This window comes from Crocodylus siamensis, chromosome 3, assembly GCF_052110815.1.
Source record: "Crocodylus siamensis isolate JL-2025a chromosome 3, ASM5211081v1, whole genome shotgun sequence".
Classification (NCBI taxonomy): Eukaryota; Metazoa; Chordata; order Crocodylia; family Crocodylidae; genus Crocodylus; species Crocodylus siamensis.
Genome location: NC_143397.1, coordinates 258,123,621 through 258,150,146, shown reverse-complemented (window position 1 = coordinate 258,150,146; position 26,526 = coordinate 258,123,621). Strand labels below are relative to the sequence as shown.

Genomic DNA, 26,526 nt, shown 5'->3' with positions numbered 1-26,526 from the left:
GAACAATTCAAAGAAGCAGTGAAATGCATTCCCGAGGAGCCCCACAGCCCTACAGAAAGGGCCTTTTTGGGGGGTGAAATGCAGGGTGTGAGGCAGGGCAGCTGTTTTCATAGGGAGACCTCCGCCTTCACTTTTCTTACCTTTGGGCAAGCAGTTGGCATCTGACCACAGTGACACCTCCCACCCCAGCCAGCTGAATGCTAATGTAAATGCAAGGTGAATGTCACCCTGCTGCAAGGCTCAAGCTTCGGGTCATCAGAAAGCATCTCTTGGGAAGCAGCACGACACCTTCCTACCCATCATCTGGAGGCTTTAGAAAAAGCAAAACTCATTCCTCCCTCTCCTCTTCTCAGATGCTCTCAAGATCCCATTGTCTTTCTACCTAGGTCAAAAGTATTACTCAAAACTACTTTTTGGAAGGACAGCTATTATAACCAGCTTACACAAGCTGACTGTGCAGCACCATCAACTGACTGCCCTTGTCTTTGCCCCCCATGTCTCCATGCTGTGTGTTCACCCTTGCTTTCCCTTTGCCACCACCAAGTTTTAATAGGTGGGAAGCCAGGTTAGATACATGCATCTCGATGGTGATGCACCCTGATCCCAGGTCTGTTAAACTGGAATGGAGAAGTCCATAAGGGACTTCTTTTTCTCTTGCTCAAGGGAACTGCTGCTTGAAGAAGATATCACCTATGAAATGTGATCTTACCACTGCTGACACCTGCAAGCACTGCCTCTGCAAACTAAGGAGAGCTAGGATGTTATCTTAGTTGCAAAAGGAGAGGATACAGGTCTTGGCTCTTGTTTTGGACCTTATGATGCCAATTTACCAGGACTGATAAAACCCAATTCATGATTGCACTCAAAAAATTCTCTGGACTTGAAACATTGCTTCTTCCGTGTTTGCACACAGAGTGACAAGAAATAGGACTTATTTTTTCCTTTAGGAGTGGGAAAATATTTGAGATGTTATTAGTCCAGACTAGTAACTGGGATGAGAGTGAAAAACACTGCATTTTAAACAACTGCAGATGAAACATCTTTTTGTATATAAATTGCTCTGGGTATTTCTAAGTCATACAAAACAAGTTGTCCAATCTGAAGAAATAAGTTATAGGTATAAGCACAGACATTTGTGATTACTTTACATACTAGCTTGGAGTGCACACTCAGAGTATCGGAGGCCGAGGAACAGAAGTTGCTATATCTGGCAGGAAAAACTTGAAGCTTTTCTGTTTTACAGTAATCTGTGTATTCATGACAAATATCAGAGGAAGAGGAAAGGTGGGGGGAGGGGAGAAAACCAGATCCTTCTGTAAGAGTTTATTAAATACGACACAAAGGCTAAAGAACTGCCTAGCTGACCTATAAATCTCAGTTCCAAGGGCTGAAAGGAAATTAATAACCCAAAGACAGATCATTGCTTTGAAGAGCAAGTGCAAAACCACAAAATGGGTAGGGGTCTTTGTGTGACACCGCTTCCTCAAAGGTGAATTTAACTAAAGGCCTGAATCTTGCTGTTAAGAACAAGGAATCCAGAGGTCACGGTGACTAATTCAGTGATGAAGTTAGAAATCCAAGAGCAGTGGCTTTCAACCTGTGGTACGTTTAAGTGGTCCACAAAAGAGGATGATGATCAATTAAAAATATGTGAATACTTGCACTTACAATTCAAAGGGGTCTGCCACTCCATTCAAAATTTCTGAAGGGGTCCATTCCTCCATTTGAAAGTTTTTACGAGTCCGCAAATGAAAAAAGGTTGAAAACTGCTATCCTAGAGCAACGTTGGATGAGGTCCAGTTGGTGGCTAAATTGGGAGAAGGGAAGAGGGGAGGTATGGCAGGACTAGTGCTAGTCCTAGAGGAGGTAAACCATGTGTCACAAGACTAACAAGTGACACACTCCCCAAAGGATCTGTTAAAGGTCAATACAAAATATCCCAAGAGACCAGAAAGTCTAAGGAGCCCTCTCTGAAGAAGCAAAGAGCTCTTTTGCAGTGGATCTTCAACTTATTACATGGGACTCTTCATGACAAATGTTAAAAAACAAACCAAACTTTCTTCTTCTTTTTTCTTTTCTGTAGGACATGCAACCAACAGTGCAACAAGCCTGCTGTTAAATGTTATGAGCACTTCCACTGGAGTAGAGCTGGAGGGTGCTTGCCACCAGACATTTATAGGCGCCTATGTTGTTGTGACTTTAAAAGTGACTGGTGATTTGGGTCCTTCAGTGCCTAGCAAGAGCTGCTATCACAGGACTGGATTCCTAAATAGCACCATACATCAACCTTCTCATAACCCAAGTCCTTTAAGGTACCTGCAGATCACTAATAGCGTTGGCGTTTGGGCATGGAGAAGGTGCCTTCTTCCAGGAATTTCCTTGTAAGTTTAGACATTTCCTTCTATTTTCCTTCACAACATCCTCTGGAAGTTGTTGCTGTTTGGATTTGTCTGAACTGTTATCTACCTACTGATAAGGAAGCTGCGCTCTGCTGTTTGCAAAGCCCCGAGTTCACACTGCAGCAGCCAAATAAGCTCTGCTGTTTGCTGCCTGTTTTAGCTGAACACTGCATCTAGCAATTTAAACAATCACATTTAATGAGGTTGTTATCAATTTGCACCCGGCCAGAAAAACACAGTAAAATGAAGCTTGCAAGTCAAGTGCTGCTGGACTGGATCATGTTATGGGAAGGGCGGCTTCAAATTGTAAGACTAACTGCCCATAGGGAATTCATTTGATCTCTCTGCACTTTGGCTTCCTTCACCCATTGTAAAGTTGGGTAACCCTCCACAGCTCCCCATGAGACCGTGAGAAAAAGCCTTGTGAAGAGCAAAAGAGCTCTCACAACGCACCACTACTGCATGGTTTATGCTAGGGCAAGCAGTCCATTGCCACCCACTAGAGTTGTTGTAAAGTCCTCCTCCCCTGCTGCTCTTGCAATTTAGGAGGGAAAAAAAAATGTATAAAGAAAAATAATCCAGGAGATTTGGCCCTGGAGTAAGAATTTCATCCTTAGAAAAAGAATCATTGATTTGGGGGAGGGAAATAAAATTGGGTGCTTTCAATACCAGTGTGATCTCTTGTTTCACCTGTGGCAAGTAGAGTGCTCTTGGTGTTTTGGGACAACACAACTGGTAACTACAGGAGAGGATCAGTTCATGCATTTAATAATTAGATCAAATTTATTCAGGGGGGCCCTCACAGATGTTACACTTCAGACTGATTAACCGATTAATCATATCTTAAGTAGTGACCTGGCCACACACTCTGTCAATTAATGGAGTGATAAAACGAGGGCTCAGCCACAGAGTTATTATATGTAATGTGTCATTACTTTGTGGCTGGTTTTCATTATGCCCTTAATTGAAGGTGTGGCCAGTACCCGGGCTTGGAGCACACAAGAGTCTTTCCAGATCCCCATGTGCACTGGGGTGGGGACTCCTGGCCAGCTGATGGGGTTTCCAGCCAGGCAAGGGCATGCAGGGGGAGCCTGGGAGAAGGTCCCTTTCATGAGCAACATGGGGCAGTGGGATGTGATGCAGGATCCCACAACTGCACCTCCTGCCACATACATTTGGGATCCCATAGCAGATCCTGTCATGCTTTTACTTTAACATCTGTCAGGGGCCTAAGATGGTTTGGATGGGGATAATCCTGCCTGAAGTAAGGGCCTGAACTAAATGACTTCCCAAGGTCCCTCCAAGCCCTGATTTCTATGTTTCTAGAACACAAAGGACCTTTGAGCAACAAGAGGTTTAATTAGTCTTTTCTCCATTTTCTGAGAGGATATATGGCAGCCTGGCTTTGCTGAAACACTTACAAAATGCTCCCTCAAAAAAATGCAGCTTGGTGTCCATCTCCTCCAACATTCAGTACTCCAGCAAATCCAAAAGAAGTCACTTGGTTTGGTTGAAAATCATCCTTTCAGTGATAGCAGAATAATTTAAGACTCATTTCTTCCACAGTCTATCCTGTTACTGTGGTAAGAAGTTAAGGGCACCTGCTAAGTCTTTCCAGCTGATATTTCCCCGGCTTTATTCTTTCCTGTACAACCTCGAGGGTTGATCCTGAGAGGCAGTAAGCACCTAACCTTCTCAATGTGTTTAGCTCATCTCTCAGGCCCTCAGCAGGTCTTCAAGCATTTTGCTGCTTGACTGCAGAATAGGACTTTTGTGTAAGGGCTGAACGAAATCAGGGTACAACACAGGAACTCACTCCCCCCTTTGTAGAAGGTTTTAAACCAAGTAGAAAAAAAAATGCACAGCAGGTGGTCATAAATTTTGTTGCACTCATAAACCCACCAGAAATTGGCGTGGTTTGTATGCACACGGAGTGCAGCATATGTTAAGAAAGCCATGAAAAATGAATGAGGTATGGGTCATTAAGTTACATGAGTTGTGTCCAGCATTGAAGTTTATCGCCTCTGACAAGGCAGGATTAGAGCCAGTATTATTGTAACAAGGCTGTTCTATGCGCAAAAGAAACCTGCCAAGCAATATTACATTCAGTCTCGACATGCAAGGGCAACAAGTGTGATACGGAGATGTGCTAGAGCTTCATTTCAGAGGCGGGGAGAGGAATGAGAGGCTGGCTGCTTTACAAACAGGGAGCAGAGGCAGATGAGGCTGCTTGCATGTGTGAGGACAGCGGATAATTTAGGGTCTGGGAAGACAACAGTGCAACTAACACTGGTTTATACTGATATGTTACACCTTGGTCTGGAGGGCACAGCTGGACAGCTGTTCTGTGGTAGATGCAAGTAGAAGGCACTATTAAACTGCCTCATGGCTAACTGGCAGTCCTGTTTGCCTTGAAGATAACTGCAGACAGGCAACAGCTATATCACATTGGGTGAAATGACTCCAGAGAAGGGGGCTGTCACCTGTCCACTCTGACCTTTACACATGGAAGATGATTACATTAGGTCTCTCCTGCACAGCCTTAAACCTTGTCTAGATGAGGAAATTTAAATAGCAGAATTATAATTATAATAATAAGCTGGATATGAGCCAGCAGTGTGCCCTTGGTGCCAAGAAGGCTAATGGCATCCTGGGCTGCATCGGCAGGAGCGCTGCCAGCAAATCGAAGGCAGTGATTCTTCCCCACTATTCAGCACTGGGGAGGCCACATCTGGAGTCCTGTGTCCAGCTGTGCACCCCCCCCCCCCCCCCAACTACAGAAAGGATGTGGACAAGCTGGAGATAGTCCAGCAACAAAATAGTTCAGGGGCTGGGGGACATGACTTGCAAGGAGAGGCTGAGGGAATCGGGCTTATTTAGATATTAGGAAAAACTCTCACAAGGAGGTTAGTAAAGCTCTGGAACTGGTTACCCAGAGAGGTATTGGGATCTCCATTCTGGGAGGTTTTGAAGACACAGCTCAACAAATCCCTGGCTGGGACGATGTAGTTGGGGCTGGTCCTGCTTTGAGCAGCAGGTTGGACTGGATCGGGGTGGGCAATTATTTTGTGCGGAGGGCCGCCTACTGGGTTTTGGCAAGCCATTGAGGGCTGCATAACAGGCAGCCCAGGGCAGATTAGTATTAAATTTTCTAAATTTTTTAGGGGCCCCGTGGGCCCGATAGAATGGTTTGACAGGCCATGTCCGGCCCGCAGGCCGCATTTTGCCCACCCCTAGAATCTCCTTAGGTCCCTTCCCACCCCCATTTTCTATGATTGTATGAATTCTCAGGGGTTAAGTCTCCTTGTGTAACCAAGTCCTTCCTGCATACTCTACATGCAGCATAGACAACATTCATCACACACTGCACTTTGCACCCTTAGGCTCAGATGCCCCTGTAAACATTAGAGACCTGGAAAAGCAACATGTGCAGTATCACAAAATATGTCTAGGTGATTGCCTGAGTAATTTTATTTTGAAGCTCTCGGCACAAAAGGAGGCCAGTGCTAATATCTGCAGCTGACCGGGTTAGGAAGTACTGTTGATACAAAGAAGGGCTGGGATATCAGCAGGGATCCTGTTTCTCCCCCCACTGATAAAAAAACCCCCAAATAATCTCAAATTCTCTAATAAAACCCCAAAATCCATTATTAAAATGAAAAGCCCCTCACAGTCCCCCCTGGCTCTGCTGGTGCCCTTCACTCCCCACCCCTGCTACCCAACAATTCCCCCAGCACTGCTGGTGCTCCTCACCCCCCACCCATAGAGCTTGCTCCCCCAGCCCTGCTGGAGGGCCCCCCACAGCTGCCAGGGCTATGGGGCCAGGGACCTGAGTCCGCAGTCTCCTGCCCCTGGCAGAAGGCGGTGGCTGCTGTAGTGGAGTGGAGCCCGGCTCCCCACCTGTTATTTGCCCGCTCTGGGTTTGGGGGTGGCTCCCCGCTGTGGCACACACTCCTAGGGGGTGCAACTGGGACCCATAACCCCCTGATCTGTGTGCAGAGCAGTGGTTGCTTACTGCATGCTGCGGGCTACTGACCTCCCCCAGAGCCTCTGCAGCGGAGGCCCTAGGGGAGGGCAGCAGGGCGGAAGTCTGTGCCCAGATCTGGGGCATATGGGTCCCCCCTAACCCCCAAGAGTGCATGCAGCAGCAGGAATCCAGCCCCAGCCCCCCAGACGAGCTGCCTGCAGTCCTGTCCTACTCCCCGCCGGGGCTGTGCAGCTGCGTGTTACAGCCCCAGGTCCCAAGCACTGCCTAGCCGGGTAGCAACCCCAGCCCAACTCCCTTCCTTCGGGGGCCTCAAAACCACCCCCACCTTCCACTTACCTGTGGGAGCTGCTCTCCAGGCTGTCTGGCAGACCACCCTCCTCCCGCTCCCACCCAGCCGCCTGCAGAGGGCTCGCTGCAAAACTGCAAAATCCACAGGTTTCTCCAGTAAAACGAGAAATATGCATTTGTCTCTGGCAAGAGATAAAAATCTCGCAGTTTTCACCGTTTTCCCATGGGAAACAGAAAACCCAAATCCCTGGATTGCATACAGGAAGAACTGAATGATCCTGAGGTCTGGTGCAACCTAATGGGATGAAACACAAAATTATAAGAGCAAAGCTGGGCAGCAACGGGCTGATAAGAACTTCTGCCAGAAGCCAATGGCTCACCAGATGGAAAGAGCCGAGGAAGAAGCATCCTGCATTCGTTTACCATGGGATGACTATGAACTGCAACTGCCCAAAGGCAAATACAGTCCTGGACTGCATCAGGAAAGGCATTCCCAGGACAAGGAGGATGTATAGTACTAAGTCTCATCTGGAGTACTGTGGAAATACTGGTCACCCTTACCCAAGCTGCAACAGGTGCAGGGGGAGGGGTTGGGGCTAGAAAACCTCTTCTTTTCAGAGAAAATGAAAAGAGCACAGATTGTTTCAATGAGCCAGCTTGAGAGAAAGAGGCTGTTTAAATTTATCCAAGGTAAAAACCAGACAGGGAGAACTGTTGAAGCTAAAGTATAACTACAATCCTTCATAGTGTACTTACATACCAATCTTCTATGTGGTAGATGATGTTCTCATAGCAATCCTGTTGTGTATGTGTGTGTGGCTGGTTTCATGTTCAATTTCAAATACTCTAGAAGGGCTGTGTTTTTTAAAATAAATTCAATGAGATGCTGCAGCTAGTAAAGCGAGCAAAATGCTGGCTTGCATCCATAGATGCTTCTCAAGCAAATCCCGGGACGTCATTCTCCCCTTGTACTCGGCCTTGGTGAGGCCGCAGCTGGAGTACTGCATCCAGTCGTGGGCTCCACAATTAAAAAAGGATGTGGAGAAGCTTGAGAGAGTCCAGAGAAGAGCCACGTGCATGATCAGAGGTCAGGAAAACAGACCTTACGACGACAGGCTGAGAGCCATGGGGCTCTTTAGCTTGGAAAACTGCAGGCTCAGGGGTGATCTGATGGCCACCTGTAAGTTTATCAGGGGTGACCACCAGGATCTGGGGGAACGTTTGTTCACCAGAGCGCCCCAAGGGATGACAGGGTCGAACGGTCATAAACTACTGCAAGACCGTTTCAGGCTGGACATAAGGGAGAATTTCTTTCCTGTCCGAGCCCCCAAGGTCTGGAGCAGTCTGCCATCGGAGGTTGTTCGTGCACCTACACTGAACACCTTCAGGAGCAAATTGGATGTTTATCTTGCTGGGATCCTATGACCCCAGCTGACTTCCTGCCCTTTGGGTGGAGGGCTGGACTCGATGATCTTCTGAGGTCCTTTCCAGCCCTAACGTCTATGAAACTATAAGGCTGTCTGTGCTGGATGGACCCTGGTCATAAATAAGACGTAGTCTGGAAATGAAAGGAGGTTTCTAACCACGAGGTTCTGAAACAGATTTTCCCTGGGCACAGAAGCAGCAAAACAACCTTCCTGATCTTGAGGGAAAGCTTGATCAGCTTAAGGGATGGATTAAAGGATGCGGCTGTCGCAAGAGCAGGGAACTGGACTCATTGGACCGGTGAGACCCTGCCAGTCCCGTGTTCCTATAGCCAGCATGGGCAGCAGTCACAAGCACATGAGTCCATAGGTCCGAAGCAGTCTCATGCCCAGCCAAGAGTTGCGTGGAAGGGAATTAAACAGCCCTCAAGTTAAAATGCAAGTTGGAGAAATTGAGAAATAGTAATTCTTGCCACCTGCTCATTTCCTGGTGAACTGCTTCAGCTGAAACTGCAAGCCCTGTTAAACTAAGAAGAGATGCATATAAAGGAGAATTCATCGGCGATAAGAGAGGTTGCACGTTGGGGTTATCGAAGGGAATTCATGACATACACCAGTGTAGGTCCAAAATGTTCATCCTCCAGAAGAGATCTCTGCCATACACTGAGAGGCCATTTTGATAAGGGAGCAGCTGATGCTTTACAACACATGATCACTGTAATTTCTGCTCCTTAATCATCACCTAAGTACATGAAAAACAGAATTTTAGCTACTCCCGAGATTTTATTCCCTATTTGAGGTCATAACCCAAGTTCCCATGACAACACATGCAACAACAGTACAGGATATCTCCAAAAAAGACCTATCACTGGCTCTGGGAACTTATTGATTTCAATCCCTTGTGACATCATCACAGCCACAAAAAGTATCATTTTTAATATCAGCAATTATGCCCAGAAACAGGCAACGCAGCAGACTTGTTGCAACACTTCTCTGTGCTGTTTCTATCACTCCTCCCTGTATTGGGCGAGGATCTGTGTAACTGCACACAGGCTGGAGCTGAGGAACTTGTATTTAAGTAATGTGTTGCAAAATAAACTTGGCTTCAGTTAACTTTCCTCTCTTTGTTAGACATTTTCAGTACCACAGATTGATTTAACTGGCACAAGCTGCTGCCTAGGCATTTTTTCAGAGAGCATTTTGTAAGGCTTATTTAGCAAAAACAGGCTGCTGTACATCAAAAATAGAGAAAAGACCAATTAAAGCATTCTTATTGCCCAAGCTTTGCCACCAGGCAATGTGAGGCAAAAGCTCAATTTTAGCAGTCTAGAGTGATTTTAACCAGTAGCCCCTTCACTTGTATTGTCATATTCCCTTCATCGTGCTGATCAACCACAGAAATTAATTGCTCCAGGCAAAATATGCTACCTGGATAAAAATCCAGGACAAATGCGCCTGGTTCTCTATGACTCATTTTAGTCTGAGTCTCATTGCAAGTAAAGCCTACCTATTTCCAAGAAGGCCACAAAAGTGGTAGCTCTATATGACAGCGTCGGTATTATGGAGAGATAAAGCGATAGCATGACTACGATGTTTCACCCCTGAACTGCAAAGCTTGACTCTAGCCTAGGCCAATAGTAATGGGTAACTTATAGTCAGACTGGTCCTAGCCCACCAGTTGAGAACGACCACTCTAGGGAATCTAGAAGAGCGATTCTCAACCAGGATGCCAAGGCACGTGTTAGGCATGCAGACATGAATTACAAGATAAATCCAGAGATTTCAAATAGAAATGCAGAGCATTGAAAACATTCTTCCTTGCTGGGGTCTTCCCAAATTCTCTGCAACAGAAGCACTGCTCTACTATTTTTCTGTAGTCAAAAAAAATAATGAAAACAAGGAGGTGGTATTTTCCCCAGAGGTGCCTTAACTCTAACCACTGTTCTAGAACAAGTGTCCTGCATTTCTTTGTTCAACTTGCACCTGGAACAGACATTCATTTTAAAATACAAACATCTGCTTCACTTATCCAGACCCAACTTCAGCACAGAGCATGCTATGCAAAAACAGAAGATATGCCCCTTTTTAATGATTTACAGGGGGCTGAAACTGGAAACGCTGACAAAGTTACTTGCTGCAGTACAAAGGTATTGCTGCTATGAACACAAGTCTATAGTCCCAACCAGCCAGCTGGATCAGTGCAAGTGACCTCAGACAAGACCCTGAACTTGCTAGCTTGGGTTCTTATCCCGAAAAGGCTGTGCAACAAATGTGTAACATGGCTCCAGTTCAGGAATGCACTTGACAGAAAACTTATTCACTACTCAGGGTATCTGGGGTAATTAAGATATGCTTAAAATTTAGCATGTGCTTAAGTTCCATCCCAAACAGAAATGCTTTTGAATGGGGTCCTACGTGCAAAATCTAACAGACGGCAAGCAGGCTACTAATTGCAATATAAGCAATAATTAAACCTTACTAAAATATGATGTTCTTTTATTTTAAAAAGTAAACTGTCAGATGCTTTAAAACCAAAGTGGAGAATTTATCATAAAAAACAGATCACTGAGGCTTAATATATCAATGGAAACAGGCTTACTTTGATTGGGATTTATCTTTGACTACATTTGCCATCCAGGTACCATTGATACGGAAGGAGAACAAGCAAGTGAAATGGATTAGAAACCGACCAGCCTGTTTTTACTGATTTTTGCCTCTTCCTTCAACTTCTATATTTCATGTTATTGCATGACACAGATTTTAAAGCTTCCTGTATGATCTGTAATGCTTATGAGAGTTGCTGGTGATTTCTAGCCCTACAGGATCTCCTTATGGAAGAACCAGCATTGGGAAAGTGTTGCAGCCTGTGGATATAGGCAAATCATGCAGGTGTGATATTTTCTCTGGTCTATTTACATGGAGAAAGCCACCGTCACATCATACTATAACATGTGCTAGGCAGACATCATTCCCAGTACTGATCTAATACACTAGTGGCCCCTGGTTTCCAGATAACATTGCCCACAAGACCCTCTGCCATTTCTCATGGCTACAGGAAATTAAAAAGTTAAAATGGAGATGGACAAGGAGAGCAAAGCCTGAAGCATGTTACTTGCTCAGACACCTGCGCTACACCGTCTAGAAACCTGTTGATAATACAGTTTCACCACATTGCCTTCCATTAAAATGAACAGACTTACGGCTGTAAACTCTCCCCAAAATACTCCTGCTGCTGAATGAAAGGAGAAATGAGTGTTTTTAAAGACTCCACATTTGCCAACCTGTAAAACCCAAACCCAAAGCCTGCAAACACGCTAAAAACAAAACAGCCGGTGGCATATGAAGCGCTGCCGGCCTGTCATAAAAGCCAAGGCAGGAAGCCAAATCCGCGCACCGGTAGGAAACAGGTGCATCCAAGCCTCAGTTACAAAATGTTATCCTGAGCAAAAGATAACTGCTACTGTAATGATGGAAATTCTTCTCCACAAAACAGTCGAGCCATAGCAACTGCATCCACACTTGAACGCACGTGAGCTGTTCAGTAAAAAGGCTATTAATTCTTCTTTAAAAGAGCAGTGGCTCAGCTTGAATCTAGTCAGTTTTATTTTACTTTTAAGCTATTCCAAGGGCTGCATCCCACACTCTGACCTCCCCCTAACAAGTCCTGATGTCAATGTGTTTAGCTTTGCAACCATATTTTCCTATGAAAAATGTTGTTTGCTCTCCTGTCGCTACTCGACACAATTCACGCAACCACAATGGGTAGCTGATGGCTCACCCTAGGGAAAGAGTGACAATACATACAAAGTTAACAGGAAGACTCTCGCTCTTCTGCGCATCCTTATAAATACACTAGATCGGGGAGGGCCGAGAGGCTACATGCATGCCACAAGTGGCACGAAACGGATGGAGGAGGGTGTAAGCAGCAAGTGGCAGGCAGGGAACAGTCAACTGGGCAGAGGAGAGCAAGCGGATGATGTGCAGCACATCTGCTGAAAAAGGATGGCCCCCACTGCTGTAGATGAATCATCTTGGGTTGTAAAGTTCAACTCTGCAGCCTCCCTTTAAATGAAATCAGGATACCCAGTAGCAACCTTAGGGGAGGTCAAACTGGGCAACTGTCTGGGGCCCCAAGCTTTTTTCAGAGTGAAGTTTTTGCAAGAAAGCGACTTGATTTGCATTTTAAAACACTCGTGGATCTTTTTAATATTGGATAAATAGACGACACAGCTGTGGTGGGTTAATATTTTCCTGAGTACATACCTCCCAGGGGCCCCAAAGGACTCTCTGACCCAGGGCCCCAACGACCCTAAGGCCAACCCTGCGAACAGCAAAAACATTAGTATACATGACTCTGGATTCGATTGCTTTTTAGGTAGCAATGTTTACTGCTCCACCCCAACAGCCCTTTCTTCAGGCGAGACAAACTTTCATGGGACTTCAGCCAACGTTAAGGCAGAGCTGTCTGCGGATATTAAAACTTAAACGCTGCCATGATTTCCATCACATTAGCAAGCAGAAACCCTCAGAAAAATCACAGCAAACAGGCCAAGCCCTCCACAGAAGTTTTGAAAGCCGGCATCTCACTAATAAGACATGGTTTTACAACTAGCAGTTTAAATGCAATACAACCAGCAAAGTATCCATGCTGCAGCCATATCGAGGAAAAAGCAATCAGGACTCATGCTCGAGGCAATTATCTTTTACGAGAACAACTAGATTTTTGGAAATAATTTTTTTTTTTTTTGCAAAAAAACTAGATGGTCTTATAAAAGATAATCGCCTCTACTACAAGTCCCAATTGCTTTATACCACACACTAGAGACGCTAGAAAAAAACCAATTCCATTTACAGCGTCAACTCTTGTCGCTACCCTAAATATCCCCTGCTGCTTTTCAGCCGACGGGCAGGATCTTCCCTGGCCGCACGGGTGGGTCAGCACAGGGAGACCACGCGTGCAATGAACCCGCTGGCCCGTTTTGCTAGCATAAAATATCTACAAACACGGCACCTCGCTCCTTACAGAGAAAGAAGAGTATTTCCCTGGGGTGGGGAGACGCTGCTGCCTCCAGGCCACTTTTTAGGGGTCCCATCTTCCCCCCACGCAACATCTGGAACCAATGCCCCCGCCCCCCCAATGCCCGCGGCGCCCCTCACCTTCCGGACGCTGCCCATCTCCGGGGGCTGGCGCACGAGGTGACCCCCCGCACCCCGGCTCTCCTCCTCCTCCTCTGCGATCAGCATGGCTGGGGCGCTCTCCCCCACACCCCTCGGGAGCTGGGACCCCCCCCTCACAGTCTGCAGGGGCAGCTGCCCCTCCCCCCTCAGCCCTAAAGTCCTTTCCCCCTGGTGTCCCTGCCCCCTCTTCAGGTTTTTGCCCCCTCCTCAGAGCCTGCCCCTCCTCCCTCAGGATTTTGCTCCCCCAAGGGCTGCCCCTCTCCCCTCAGCCCTAAACTCCTTGTCCCTCTCCCCCCCAGGGCTGCCCCTCCCACCTCAGGGGTCCCTGCCCCCTCTTCAGGTTTTTGCCCCCTCCTCAGAGCCTGCCCCTCCCCCCTCAGGTTTTTGCTCCCCCAAGGGCTGCCCCTCTACCCTCAGCCCTAAACTCCTTGCCCCCCCAGGGGTCCCTGCACCCCCGCAGCAGCGCCGGTACCGCGCGCCCGCTCCTCGCCGCGCCAGGGGGAGACTCCCGGGCAGCCCCCGGGGGCGGGAAAGAGCAGGGGGGAGCGCCCCGGCCAATGGGTTGCAAGGAAGCCACCGAGTGACAGCGCCGCCGCCCAATAGGAGCCCGCGGACGGGAGTGGGGCGGGGCCGACAAGCCGCTCCTTCTCCCTCTCACTCTCCCCGCCCCCTTCGTGCGGCTGGGGGCGGGGCGCTGTCGCCCCTGGCAACGGCAGGGCTAAGAACGCCGAGGACGTAACGGGGGGGGGAGGGGCGTCCCGCGCGCCTCTCTGTGCTCCCCCCACCCGCAACACACCTGGAGGGCTGCACCCCCCCCCCCCCGCCCCATGCAAGACATCAGGAACACTGCAGTTGCCCCTCCCGCAACATCTGGGCACTGCATTGTCCCCTACCCCTGTGCAACACTTGGGGCACCGCATTCTCCCCCCCTCCATGCAACACCTGGAGCACTGCATCCCCCCCCCCCGGGCCACCATGCACCACACCTGGAGCACTGCATTCCCCCCGCCTCCATGCAACACTTGGAACACCGCATCCCCCCACCTCCCCCATGCAACACACATCTGGAGCTCTGCATCCCTCCTTCCCCCATGCAACACACATCTGGAACACTGCACTCCCCCCCCCCCCCCACACACTTCCCCCATGCAACACACACCTGCAGCACTGCATTCCCTGCACCTCCCCCATGCAACCCTTGCTTTCCCAGCCTCTATGCAACACCTGGAGCACTGCATACGCATGCACCCACCCCCATGCGACAGCTGGGCCCTTGCAGTACCACTGCACTCTGCTTCCACAGAGCCATGCCTGGGCTGGGCCCCCCCACCAGCTCCCTTTTCCCAGGGTCTGGCTGCAAGCTGTGAAGCAATGCTCTCCTGGCGCCCTGCCTCCCTTCCCAGAAGCCAGGCTTCCCCTGGGCACAGGGGCGGGCCAAACCTGTTCCGATCTTGCTGCTTCTGCACAGTCCTGTTAAGTCACAGAGGGCCTGGAATTTAAATCTCTTTCAGGCACTCTCAAAAAACCCCAAAAGAGCCACCCTGGGACATCAGCACATGCCGTGAAAAGGAATCAAGCTGCCAAAAAAGGCACTGGGGAGTTGGGAAATACAATTTCTAAGATTGCACAGACCGTACAACCTGCCAACACGCAGGACAGCGAGGCAGTGAGAACGTGAACCAGGCTCCCAAACGCTGCCATTTCATGAGCATGGCACTGCTCAACTGGGAGGCCAGAGCATCCTGTGGTGCCTTGAGGTCCTTCTTAGGGTGCCATGCACTATTAGCATAGTTAAGTGTGCAAACACAATGCACAAGATAAAAACCCAGAGATTACACATGCAGCGCTCTTAAATCGGCCCCACTTCCGTTTTATCTATACACCACTCCTCATCCAAGATTTTTGTGCCTTTTGAGGTTATATTGTGCATATCATACAAATCTACTGACTCCTAGCCTTTTGCAGGGATCCATAGATCCTACAGTTTCCTTAGGGCACAGGTTTAGCTGCCTGGCATTGACAATCCAGGTGAGAAATTCCCCAGGACTATTTAAATTGCAACCTAATATGTACATTCCAGTGTCCAGTTCCAGCTTTCTGTATATAAAATCCTTGGCATGTATAAAAAATGGTCCCTGGCTGTTGGCTTGCACAAAACAGGATGGAAAAATTTCACCTCGTGTTTGCAGCAAGAAAGCATGGTAGTAGGTAACTATCAGTTTCCACTATATGGCTCTTTTTGGGACAGGAGCTCTTTTGCTACCCCTTGAGGGAGGATTAATGCAGAATGTTTGAAGAGGAGATCCCACTTGAGTTTGGATTTCTTAATCCAAAAGGAGTGATTGTCATGGAGGAACAAAGATGCTCTTTGTATTTGGGATGACACCAGGTCCCCTTGCCTTGGCAAGGAGGGGGTCTAACATGTTCAGCAATAACTCTTGGTATAGCAGAGCACAATAAGGAAAAGTTACCCCCAAATTTCCTGCCCAAACCTGCACGAAACGTCACTTCCTCTGCATGGCCCCAATGGACGCAGGCTGCTGCTCCAGCTTGGGTTTCTGCCCACCTTGAAGTCACATTAAGGCTGATTTAGATCAATGCCGCTCAAGCTCTTAGCAACAGCACGGAGCAGGACCCTTTGCTTGGGCTGCGATAGGGCTGGGCAACAGGCATGCTTCGCTCCCCTTGGCTTTTCAGCACCGTTGGGGGTCGGATGTGCGGCAAGGAGTGGGACCTTATTGCATTCACCAAATTGCAGGCAGAGCAAGGATGGCTTGCAACAGATGGGCCTTACATGCAATCAGCTGCTTCCCTCCCAACACGGGCTGACCTCCTTGGAGAGCTCAGAAGGAAGAGTGCTATGTAATAAGAGCTAGGCATAAATTATTTCTATTGTTAACCCCCCCCCAGAGCAGCTAGTTCTTAATTAGTTTCAGTGCCAGGATATGGGGGTCCGGGGCTCGGCTCAGGGTTATGTTCCCATGAGACTCACACCAGTGAAATCCAGTTTGGCCTTGGAAGGATCCTTCCTGGAGGGTCCAGTCCCACAGTCCTGCCTCTCAGCCGGTTCACTCCATAGTAATAAAGGGAGATCCAGACCAGTATTTCCAGAGATGGGGGAGGACAGGGTCAGATTCACCTACGTGTGAGTTGAAGCATAACACAATAGAAGAGGAACAAGCAAGGCAAGACCTAGACCCTTTGGCTTTTCAATTGCCCTGCTTTAACCCATGGTAGGGAGCTGGCATAAACATTAACTAACCCAGACACCACGTCCTCACCCGCCCTTTACCTTCCTAGCTGCAGGTGGGAGCTATTTCACTCACTCAGGAAGGCCTATTTTGCAAACCAGGTGTCACCAGGTTCAAGCAGATCTGTGAGGGGGCTGTCCCTATCTATCAGGAGTGTAGCTACGGTGCTTAACTCTGCACAAGGAGACCTTAGAATAAGCTGTCCTTGTGTCTCCTGTTATCATCCCCCCACCCAGTCAAGAGCAGCTTGGTCATGAACTTGAAGGGCAGCAGCAGAATAACCCTAGCTCTAGAAGCCGGGGTCCTTCCCAAAGTGGCTGATCCAGGCTTTTTCTGTGCATCTGAAGTTTTCCAGGTGCTTTCTACCAGCCCCAGGAGGGCTTGATTGCAGCCAGCCCCAGAGCAGGGCCCTGGGACAGGAAGGGAATGCATTGCCTGCTGCCAGGTAAGAGAGCTCAGTTCACAGAAAAGATGGTAAATCTAAGGTGAAGGGTAACAGGGATCAATGCCCACCTGCCCACAGCAATTGCACAGCCTCCCACAAGGCACTGGTTTGAGCCCTGAACTGCTCTTCACCCAGAGCGAGCTTGGGGTTGCAAGTCCAAGGCTTGTGCTTCAGAAACCCCCCCGGGGCATTGCAAGGATTAGCGCAGCTTGGAGCTCACCTGTATTGCTGGGGCACGCCACCCTTACTGCTGCCCTCCCCAGAAATGCCTGCTTGCATTTTTTCTAGAAGGTTTTGGGGACTTCCCTGTGCTCCTCAGCCTACTCTACTGCCCCTTCGCAATCAAAGCTGCTTTGCAAACCTGAGGCCATCCCTTCTTACCCCACCTGTTCCTAGAAAGGAAACAGCATTTTGTGCATCTAAAGCTGCTTCAACTTTTTTGCTAGAAAAGAAAGTAGAGACAAGCTGCAAGTAGGTGAGATAATAATACGGAGGAAGTGGGCATAGCTTTGGTTGAGGGTTTTAAGCAAACAGATGCACCAACCCACGCTAATTTGCTCTCAAGCATATTTTTCCCCAGGCTCAACTTCTGGGCAGTCATGGCAATGAGGCCAGAGCTCCCAGAAGGGATGAACAGAAAAGCCCATTCCCCGGGGCCCAATATCCAGGAGCAGCCCATGTTCGTAGCCCCCAGGTGTTTCCCTTGCCTGTCTACATGGTCACAGACATCCCCCAAATGCCAGTGGCTCAGGGAAATACCAGCTTCCTCCTTTCTGCTGCACACTTGAGGCTATGAAAAGCTTAAGGAGACAAGGGTGCACTTACATCTCCTGCCTTAGAAAGAAGTGCTCCATCCAGGCCATGAGTGGTTAAAAAAATAATGTTGATAAAATAAATGGAGGTTCCTTTTTATAGGGGAGACTTTTTCCCCCAAGAGTTACAGCTTTTTTTTTTTTTCCACGCCCCCCTAGGGATTTGACTTCCAGTTGAAGACTGCATTTCCCAGAATGCACCATGGGCACCTGGTCCTCCAATCAGGGGTCATCAGCAGGTCTTCAAATACCCCCCTTGGAAGGGGGGCAGTGCTTCTAGAGAGAAGGCAGGAGAGCAGTTTGCAAGGACTTCAGGCATCATCTAGCTGGGTGCAGCCCGGTCCAGGTGAGCTCCTTGAGATCTCCCAGCAGCAAATGCCCACTGGTGTTTGGGCCTATTCCAGTACAAGCTTGCGGAGGTGCTTGGATAAGAGCCCATGTTTCATGATCTCCAAGAGTTTGCAAGTCCCCTAGTTAGGACTTGGATTTCTCTTGCTGAAAGCGCCCAGGTCCTGCAAAAAGTGGCTGATTTAAGGAAACCACCAGGGATGGCTTTGGTTGCTACTTAGGTTGTGTTTGGTTGGGTTGCAATGTATTCCACAAATGTGGTTGTAGGGTTTGAATCCCTTATGGCTTGATTGTATTTATTTTTTTAATTCATGTTGAGGGATGCTTTCAGCTGTAGAAGGAAAGATAAGGTTTGGCTACATCTACCAGACTGCCCCATTTCTCATTGCATCGTATTTTTTGGCCGTTGCCAGCATTCGCCAATGCTCTTCGCAAGTGCAATAAATGTTAACGCTGTAGGCTTGCACGATGGTAAAATTGCAAAGAAATGTTGTAAATGTAAGCCCACTATGTAGACCTTCTCCACTCCTTGATATATTTTGGTTTATGCATAAAAGGTTATCTTGGGGCTCGGCCTAGGTTTTCTTCCAGCTCCATATTGATTTTCCTTGGGGATTTGAGCTTGCCTGGTGACTTGCAATGCTGAGCATCTGTTTTGTGTGGAGCTGGGGCTGTGAGAAGTCAGTGAACACTGCTGGCAGGGCTTTAAAAGCCAGCTCAGCTCCTAAGTCCTTACCTGGATAAGGGCCGGATGTCCAAACACCCCCAGCATGCAAGAATCTCTCCCAAAAATCTGACTGCTGGTGTCTAAAATTGCATACCCCCCAACTCCCATTCTGCTCTGGCAGGCTCAGAGTTCGCGGATGCTTTTTATTGGCTTTTCTCTTTGCAGGTTGGCTTGGGGTTTGGGGCATTAATGCCGTGAAGTGCTTGCCAAGTATCTGTTTCACTGAATGATAACCCCACTGGGATGTGTTCCTGCCCATCTGCCCTCTCTTTACCACCCCTCTCCAATTTTAGTCCATTGGAGGGTGCTGACATTCAGCCCGGTTGATATTTCATAGATTTCACAGACATGAGGGCTGGAAGGGACCTCGGGAGATCATCGAGTCCAGCCCCCTGCCCAAAGGGCAGGAAGTCAGCTGGGGTCATGGGATCCCAGCAAGATAAGCATCCAATTTACTCTTGATATGTTCTTGTCTAGTTGGAGTTCATGCAGCCCAGGTAGTGGAGGCACCCAGCCTCTCGGAGCCCACATCCAGCCTCCTCCTGCAGCTTCCCGCGTAGTCCGTTTACTGCCCCGCAGATAATCTACTTGCTTATCCGGGTACTTCTCTTGCGGTCTTCTTGCCAGACAGGCTGCAGGGACGTATGAGCTCAGTCCATGCATGCTAGGTCCGAAGTGGAGGTAGCACTGCTCATTACCTTGGCGGAGTTAATTAGCCCCTCCAAAGCACCATGCCTTTGCATTTTGAGGGTAGGAAGGTGCTGAGCCCTATAGGAGGCTGCCCCTGGCCACAGGAATGGGTGAGGGGTCTTTATCCAGCATGGTGGTCCCCTGACCTCATGGGCAAGGTGTTAACTGAGAGCATGAGAGATCTGGGCTCTGTTCCCACCTATACTGGTGAGCTGCTGTTTATATATTTATTTATTGGGCAAGTCCCTGCTGCTTTAAATGCTTTGGTTCCCTCTGTTGTCCTTTGTCTGTGTTGCATATGTAGATCATGAATCTTTTAGCACGGAAACTGTCTCTCGTAACTGTACTTGATGGTGTACCTCTCCAGTCTGGACCCGATGATCTTGCGAGGTCCCTGCTAGCCCTAATATCTATGAAATCTCTGAAAAGGCTAAAATTGAGAGAGAGGTTTCTTCTTCCCTCAAAAAGAATGTGATTGTATATTGATCAACTTTTAGGACAATGATTGCAATGATATTACGTTAGGTAGCTTTGCTGTATCATAGACTCGTAGAAAATGAGGGTGTGAAGGGAGCTCAGGAGGTCACATCTAGTCCACCCCCTGCTCCAAGCAGCCCCAGCCCCAGCTACATCATCCCAGCCGAGGCTTTGTTAAGCCAGGTCTTAAAAACCTCCAAAGGTGGAGATTGTACCCCCTCTCTGGGTAACCTGTTCCAGTGTTTTACTACCCTCCTCGTGAGAGTTTTTCCTAATATCCAATCTCGACCTCTCTTGCTGCAACTTGAGTTGAAGGATGCATCCTAATTTTGGGCCTCCTTTTTCAGTGGGGGAAATGCACGTTATATGCTAAACTTCACGGTTTGTGTTTATCCAGCTGACATACCCAGAAATCCAATTTTGTTCAAGCCTGTAGATACAATTAGGATACAGATAAAAAAAAATAAAATAAAATGTGCGAGTTTTGCATCCACTGATTGGATGACTTGGTCCGAAATAGTCTTGTTCACCAAAAAAGTTTTCTTCGTTAGGAAATTGCAGTGTCTGTTAGTCCCTGATATTCCTGGCTCATACAGAGATGTCTTTTCCCCACCACCCTTTTCTTGTGCCATCTAGCACTGGAAGATATAAATGCATTTAGCTTGTGATTTAACAGGAAAAGTGGTGAAGCATCTCATGTTGCAGTTGCTCCTTGCCTAGACTTGCTGCCTTTTGGCGTTGCACAACAGCAACGTGGAGCTATCTGGATTTCGGTGGGGACCCGGGTCTGGTGGTATTATTAGGATGCTTCTCTCTTGCACGTGGGTTGATGCAGCCTTTTGGTTTGCAGATGTGAATTTGCACAATGAGCGATAAAGAGGAGTCTGGAGGCAAAAGGGCTATGGGGAGCCCTAAGAAAACTGATCTGGAGGTATCATGGTTGATGAAGACAAAGGACGGCGTGAGCAGGTGGGTACTTCGGTCAGCAATGATATGCGGTCACTTCATACCTAATGCACTCATTGAATGGCTGGCGAGAGGCCTGTGGGCATTGGCTGTTTGCTGGTACAGAGGTTTGTCATGTCAAAGTTTTATATAAGAGATGCCATGTGGCTCCGAGTCCCAGCTTCATTGCCTCTTCCCAGGTTGCTGCCCTAACCGCTAGACTGCAGGGCCAGGTCCTTGTGGTCTCACCGGCCCAGCAAACCTTGCGTTGGCTCCTGCCCGTTAGCACGGGTTTTGCAAGAGGGATGGATCATGTCTGCACCCAGAATAACCTAGAGCCCTTGGGTTTGGGCTGTCCTCTTGGTGAGGGAGAGCTCTCTTAGGCAGAGTAGGGATTTGAACCCTGGTCTTCTCCATCCTGAGCAAGTGCATTGATCAGGTGGGGACAGGAGCCTGCTATTGCTACCAACCCCACTGCTACTGTCATTACTATCCGCCAAACTGGAGCCCACAGCTGCCTTTTATGTGGCCCTGATCCTGTCGGTGGTCTGAACGCCTGCTGGACCATGCTGCTTGTTTCTGGTACCTGGTTGGGTGTAGAGAGGAGTGAGCAATGAAGGGCTCACCTGTCAGGACAAGGGCTGCTCCAAGCATGCTCAGACTTGTGATTTGAGGCATCTTTACAGTGAAAAGTATAAGCTGGGTATGGAGGTGGGGTATCTCCAGGGCTGGGTGACTGGGTGGGATGTTTCAGGAGCACAGGGCCAAGGTGAAATTCAGCCTCCTGTATCCCTTTCTGGATCTGGGCCTTATTCTTCCTAGGACTTAGCACTAAGAGCCCTTCTCTCCCTTGCAGTGGAGACTAAGGCTGGTGAGAGGCTTGTGCGCTTCAGTGATGGGATCAGGCAGGTATTTTAGCTAGAAAGCCTTCTCCTGAGGCATCTTGCTAAAACAGCTCAAAAGCTGCAGGCTCTGGCACCTTGAATCATTTCCTTTAAGTCTGGGGGCGACTGCCTACTTTGTCCCAGGAGAGTCTCTACATTATTAATTCATTAATGCCAGCACTGCTCGGATACTTTCCAGGCTCCCAAACCCGGACAGTGTCCTGTCCTGTCATCAGATGGTCCTGGCAGGGCCCAATCCAGAGATGCAGTGGAAATAGCTTTCCAAGTGGAGTAAGCTGCCATGCACCAAGGCACTCTTCATGACTGAAGAGCATCCACTAGAAGCAAGGGCCCTGTCCATATGCACCCAAGCTTACTGCACAGTAACTTCCCCGCAAACCCACAAAGACAGCCCTCTTTGTGGTTCATGTGGCTCCACGTTCATCACAAACTGAGCTATATTGCCTAAAGGGACAAGCACGTGCACATGGACAGTTAGCACGCTAAACACGGGAAGTTAGCACGGATTAGCGGCTGCACTTGATGCACGCCGTAGCTGGTTTTGCTGCTGCTTCTCTCTGGAGTCAAGTCAGAGATGATGGCAGCTCCGGAGGATTTTTATGGCAAACAAATGAGTGCGACTGTTATTTCAGTGCTGGTCCTTCCACAAATACCGCAAGGCTGTGATGTCTCTCACCAGAGGCTCTATTCGGCTGTAGGAATAGCCACAGGTGAGTTTTAAAGGCATCAGTATGGACTGGAACAGGTGGTGTTTCAATTCTTGGGAAAGCATCTTACCCAGTACAAATGAAAGGCATTAACTAGTGGGGAAAGGATGGCTTTTTTTTTTTCCCAGCGTAGCTCAAGGAGTCCCACTGGCTGCTTTGGGTCGGGTCTCCTCAGTCATGGATGTGTTTTTCTTCCTCAAGGAAAATAAAAAGCGACTCGGAGCAGAAGCCGCCGAAAGCAAAGGCTGGGAGCAGGGAGCAGGAAGAAACTCAGCAAAGCAATTGGGTAAGAGTGCATTGGGTTTTAAGGGGAAAAACTGATCACTGTCCCTTTGATGGGAGAAGCAGCAGCCACAAACAGAATGATTACAGCCCCTGGCAGTGTTGTGTCTTGCTGCTCATTTTAGAGGCAAAAGGTTATTTCTTCCCCTGGGAAAGTCATGCAGAGGATCCCGTCCCTAGATGAGATGGGGATAACTGCACTTCCCTTCCCCGCACTGCCACAGGAGGAAACACAGTGATTTAGAGGTCTGGGAGACCTGGGATTATTTAGCCTGGAGAAGAGGAGACTGAGGGGGGTTTTGATAAGCCTGCAGATACCTGAAAGGTGATGATGGAGAGGACCGAGAGAGGCTATTTTATGTGGCTCCAGGGGACGGGGCAAGGAGCACCAGCCTCAAATTGCAGCAGGGGAAACTGAAGTTGGGGATTAGGAGTTTGACTCTAAGGGTGGTGAAGCCTTGAAATAGGCTGCCTAGAAAGATGGTGAAATCTCCATCCTTGGAAGTTTTCAAGAGCCAGACACTTGGCTGGGATGGTTTAGTGAGGGACAATCCTGCTTTGACAGGGGTGTGGAGTAGAAGTGATGTCCTGAGGGCCCTGCCAGCTCCACTTTTCCATGCTCCTGTGATATAAATAGCTTAAAATTGCTTTGTCTGAGGGCTGGTAGGAAGCTTTGTGTCTTGAACTCCACAAACTCCCCTTTGCAACCAGGGAGAGCAGTTCACATGGTTTAGGAGTCGTCATTCCTGTGTCCTCTAGCGAGCTGCAAACCTGAGCAGCCTTGGCCAGGACATCTGGCTTCCTGAGGTGCCCACCTCCTGTTGACTTCAGTGAGCTTTGTGTGTGCTCAGTACGTCTGAAACATGGGACTTAACCTTAGTCTCCTCCTCTGTAAAATGGGGGTAAACCTTAAACCCAGCAGAGTTAAGGCTCAATGAGCAATGCTTTGAGATTCTCAGGGAAAGCATTTATTTTCCACAAAGGTGGCTGGGCTTTGATACGTTTAGTGTGGAACAAATTATAACGTTTCAGTGCTGTGCATCCCTGATATATTATAGTAGGGCAGCAACAACCTCCATTCTAGCTGCGCTTCTAAAATATTTTCCCTGTTTTCTTTGCTGTGACACACAGCCCCCGGGGCCAAAAGAAAAAAAGAATTCGAAGAAATCCAAAGAAAAGCCCTTGCAAGAAAACATCATCAGCAGGTAACTTCTAACGAGGTGGCACAGCCAAGGTCAGGAAAACGTCTCTTAGTTCGGTGTTTTAAAAGTGTTTTTCCTGTTTATAAATGGCAGGTAAGTGATGGGGGGTGGCGGGGGCACATGACCCAAGGGAACTGGGATAAATTTTAATCTACTTGAACCATCAGAGAAAGTTGGTAGGTAGTTGGGGAAAGAAATGGAGTTGGGTCTACTGTGCTTCTCTCTCCTACAGCCCTTTTGCTTGATTTCAACTCCTTGTTTTTTTGTCGATTTGTGCTTGTTTTTTGCTAAGAAGCTCTCTGAAGCAAGAGGTGGCTGTGGAGAATGAAGCCTCCGGCCAGAAGCCAGAAGAGAAGCCAAAGGATCCAGAGGTGGAGAAAGTCAAGCGTAGACAGGTAAGTCTCTCATGCCTTCGAGAACTCGTGACAAATGCTATTTTAGGCTGTGTGCGGTATAGAGCAAAGGAGTGGAAGCTCCTAATAGGAGGGGATCAGTTGGTTCTCCTGTAGATTGGGCGCAATGTGTGCCGTGCATCTGCTCAGACCTGTGGTATAGAGTGGAATGAATATATAAGTTGAAGTGCATGCAGATACACCCCCTTGGATTCATAGCAGGTTAACCAGGGCTGCGTTGCAACTGGGCTTTCCTTTAGAGGGAGACGGGTGATGAAAATATCAGCTGTGATGCTAGGGACTGGAGCAGAGCAGCTGCCCCCCTGCAAGCCCTGGCACGGAGCTGTGCTGCTGGACACGCCATCTAGTTGAGAAGAGAAAAAGCCAAGGGCCTGGCAGTGTCCATTAGACTCATCTCAGTGCCCTGGCTGGAGTCCAAGCAGGTAATTGCATGGTCTGCTGTAAACGTGAGATTGCTGTCAGGCGATTACATCGGAGCACTGTGCAGGGTCAAATGAACCTGGCTGCAGCTATTTCAGGGCCCGTCTGGCATAATCAAGAGCCTGTTTAGACAAAGCACTAGAACCAGCCCCGCTTTGCGCCGGCGATAGATCGGTCTCTGTGCTTAAGAAGATCAATACTGCATTTGTGCAATGTGCCAGTGACTGGATCTGCGCTGTGCCATTGCCAAGGCACCGGGTCTTTGCCTCCATTCTCTTGGGTCCCTGGGTAGTGTGAAAGGAAACAGCTTTTTTTAAATAACATTTTGTTTCCAGGCCCATATCAGTTCTGAATTAAGTTCTAAATTTAATAGACTCATAGAAAATGAGGGTTGGGAGGGACCTTAGGAGGTCACATCTAGTCCAACCCCCTGCTTAAAGCAGGACCAGCCCCAACTACATCATCCCAGCCAGGGCTTTGTCTACCTGGGTCTTAAAATCCTCCATGGATGGAGACTCCACCACCTCTCTGGGTACCTGCTCCAGTGCTTCACCTCCCTCCTCGTGAGAAGGGTTTTCTTAATATTTAACCTCAACTTCCCTTGCTGCAGCTTGAGCCCATTGCTCCTTGTCCTGTCATCTGCCCCCACTGAGACCAGCCCAGCGCCATCCTCTTTGCAGCCCCCCGGCAGGGAGGTGAAGGCTGCTGTTCAATCCCCCTCGGTCTTTTCTCTTCTCTGTACTAAACAAGCCCAGTTCCCTCGGCCCCTCCTCATTTCGACTGAGAAGAGCTCAGCCATTCAAGTCTGGGTGGCATTACCACCAGCAAGTATCCTGCCTCCCAGAGTTGTCAGTCTGCAGATCCTCCCAGATCCATGGCAGGCATCCTACATGCAAACCCCAAGCCTGGAGGCCTTGGAGTAGAGGTGCCCCCCAGTCTCACTTGCCCCAAGCCAAAAGCCCGAAGGAGCAAGCTAGAAGGAAAGCCCGAGAGCAACCCCCCATAAATTGTGTAACTGAGATCCTTCCTTTTGGATGCATTTGCAGACTCTCGGGGGTCGGCCTGCGTGCAGTGCATGGGACAGGCCTTCACCCTCTAACTACACTGGAGTCGTTTCACTGTGGCCTTTAGGTTGTGGGGAGTAAAGCCTTGAAGCCTCAAGACTTCTGTGGAAGTCACTAGGACTTTATTAATATTGGAGAACGTTTCTTCTACCCCGAACGAGCGGTCACCATTAGTTGTTGGCCAGTCTCCCCTCTATGCCAATAGAGCTAAACACCAGTTTTTCGGAGGTCCTACCGTTTATCTCCTTCCTTTGCGCAATTGTGCGATTCCAGAGAGGATTGTGAGTTGCAAGGGAGATGCATCCGGAGGCAATGATTGAGCTTGTCGGCAGCGCACACCCTTAATTCATAACCAGCATTAAGATATTGCTCCAGAAGCAGTTGCTTTTAACCTTCTCCCAAAATGTCCACATGATCTTAGCAGCCTTAGACTTAAAAAAAAAAAGAAATTCCTCCCTTCATAACAACCCCCCCACACCACCACCACGTTGCATACCGCTTGCTTGAGTGAACTGAATGTCGTAAAGAAATAATGTACCCCTTCAAGGCACTATAGGGAGA

The 26,526-nt window shown here is 48.6% G+C and overlaps 2 protein-coding genes across 3 annotated transcripts in view; one reads left to right on the top strand and one right to left on the bottom strand.

The window, feature by feature from the left end:
* Positions 1-13,413, bottom strand: part of RHPN1 (rhophilin Rho GTPase binding protein 1) — a 56,803-nt gene extending 43,390 nt beyond the window's left edge. The window contains exon 1 of one of the 2 annotated variants that reach the window (XM_090040763.1): positions 13,257-13,413. In XM_090040763.1, coding sequence (XP_089896889.1) covers positions 13,257-13,343 — 87 coding nt within the window. In that variant the 5' untranslated portion in view covers positions 13,344-13,413. The remainder of the gene's footprint in view (positions 1-13,256) is intronic. The other variant, XM_090040761.1, reaches the window with a different exon arrangement.
* A 7,479-nt stretch (positions 13,414-20,892) lies between these two features.
* The window catches only part of TOP1MT (DNA topoisomerase I mitochondrial), a 47,529-nt gene continuing 41,895 nt past the window's right edge, over positions 20,893-26,526 (top strand). The window contains exons 1-4 of the mRNA XM_090040758.1: positions 20,893-20,996; positions 22,786-22,870; positions 23,998-24,071; positions 24,361-24,463. Coding sequence (XP_089896884.1) covers positions 20,893-20,996; positions 22,786-22,870; positions 23,998-24,071; positions 24,361-24,463 — 366 coding nt within the window. The remainder of the gene's footprint in view (positions 20,997-22,785; positions 22,871-23,997; positions 24,072-24,360; positions 24,464-26,526) is intronic.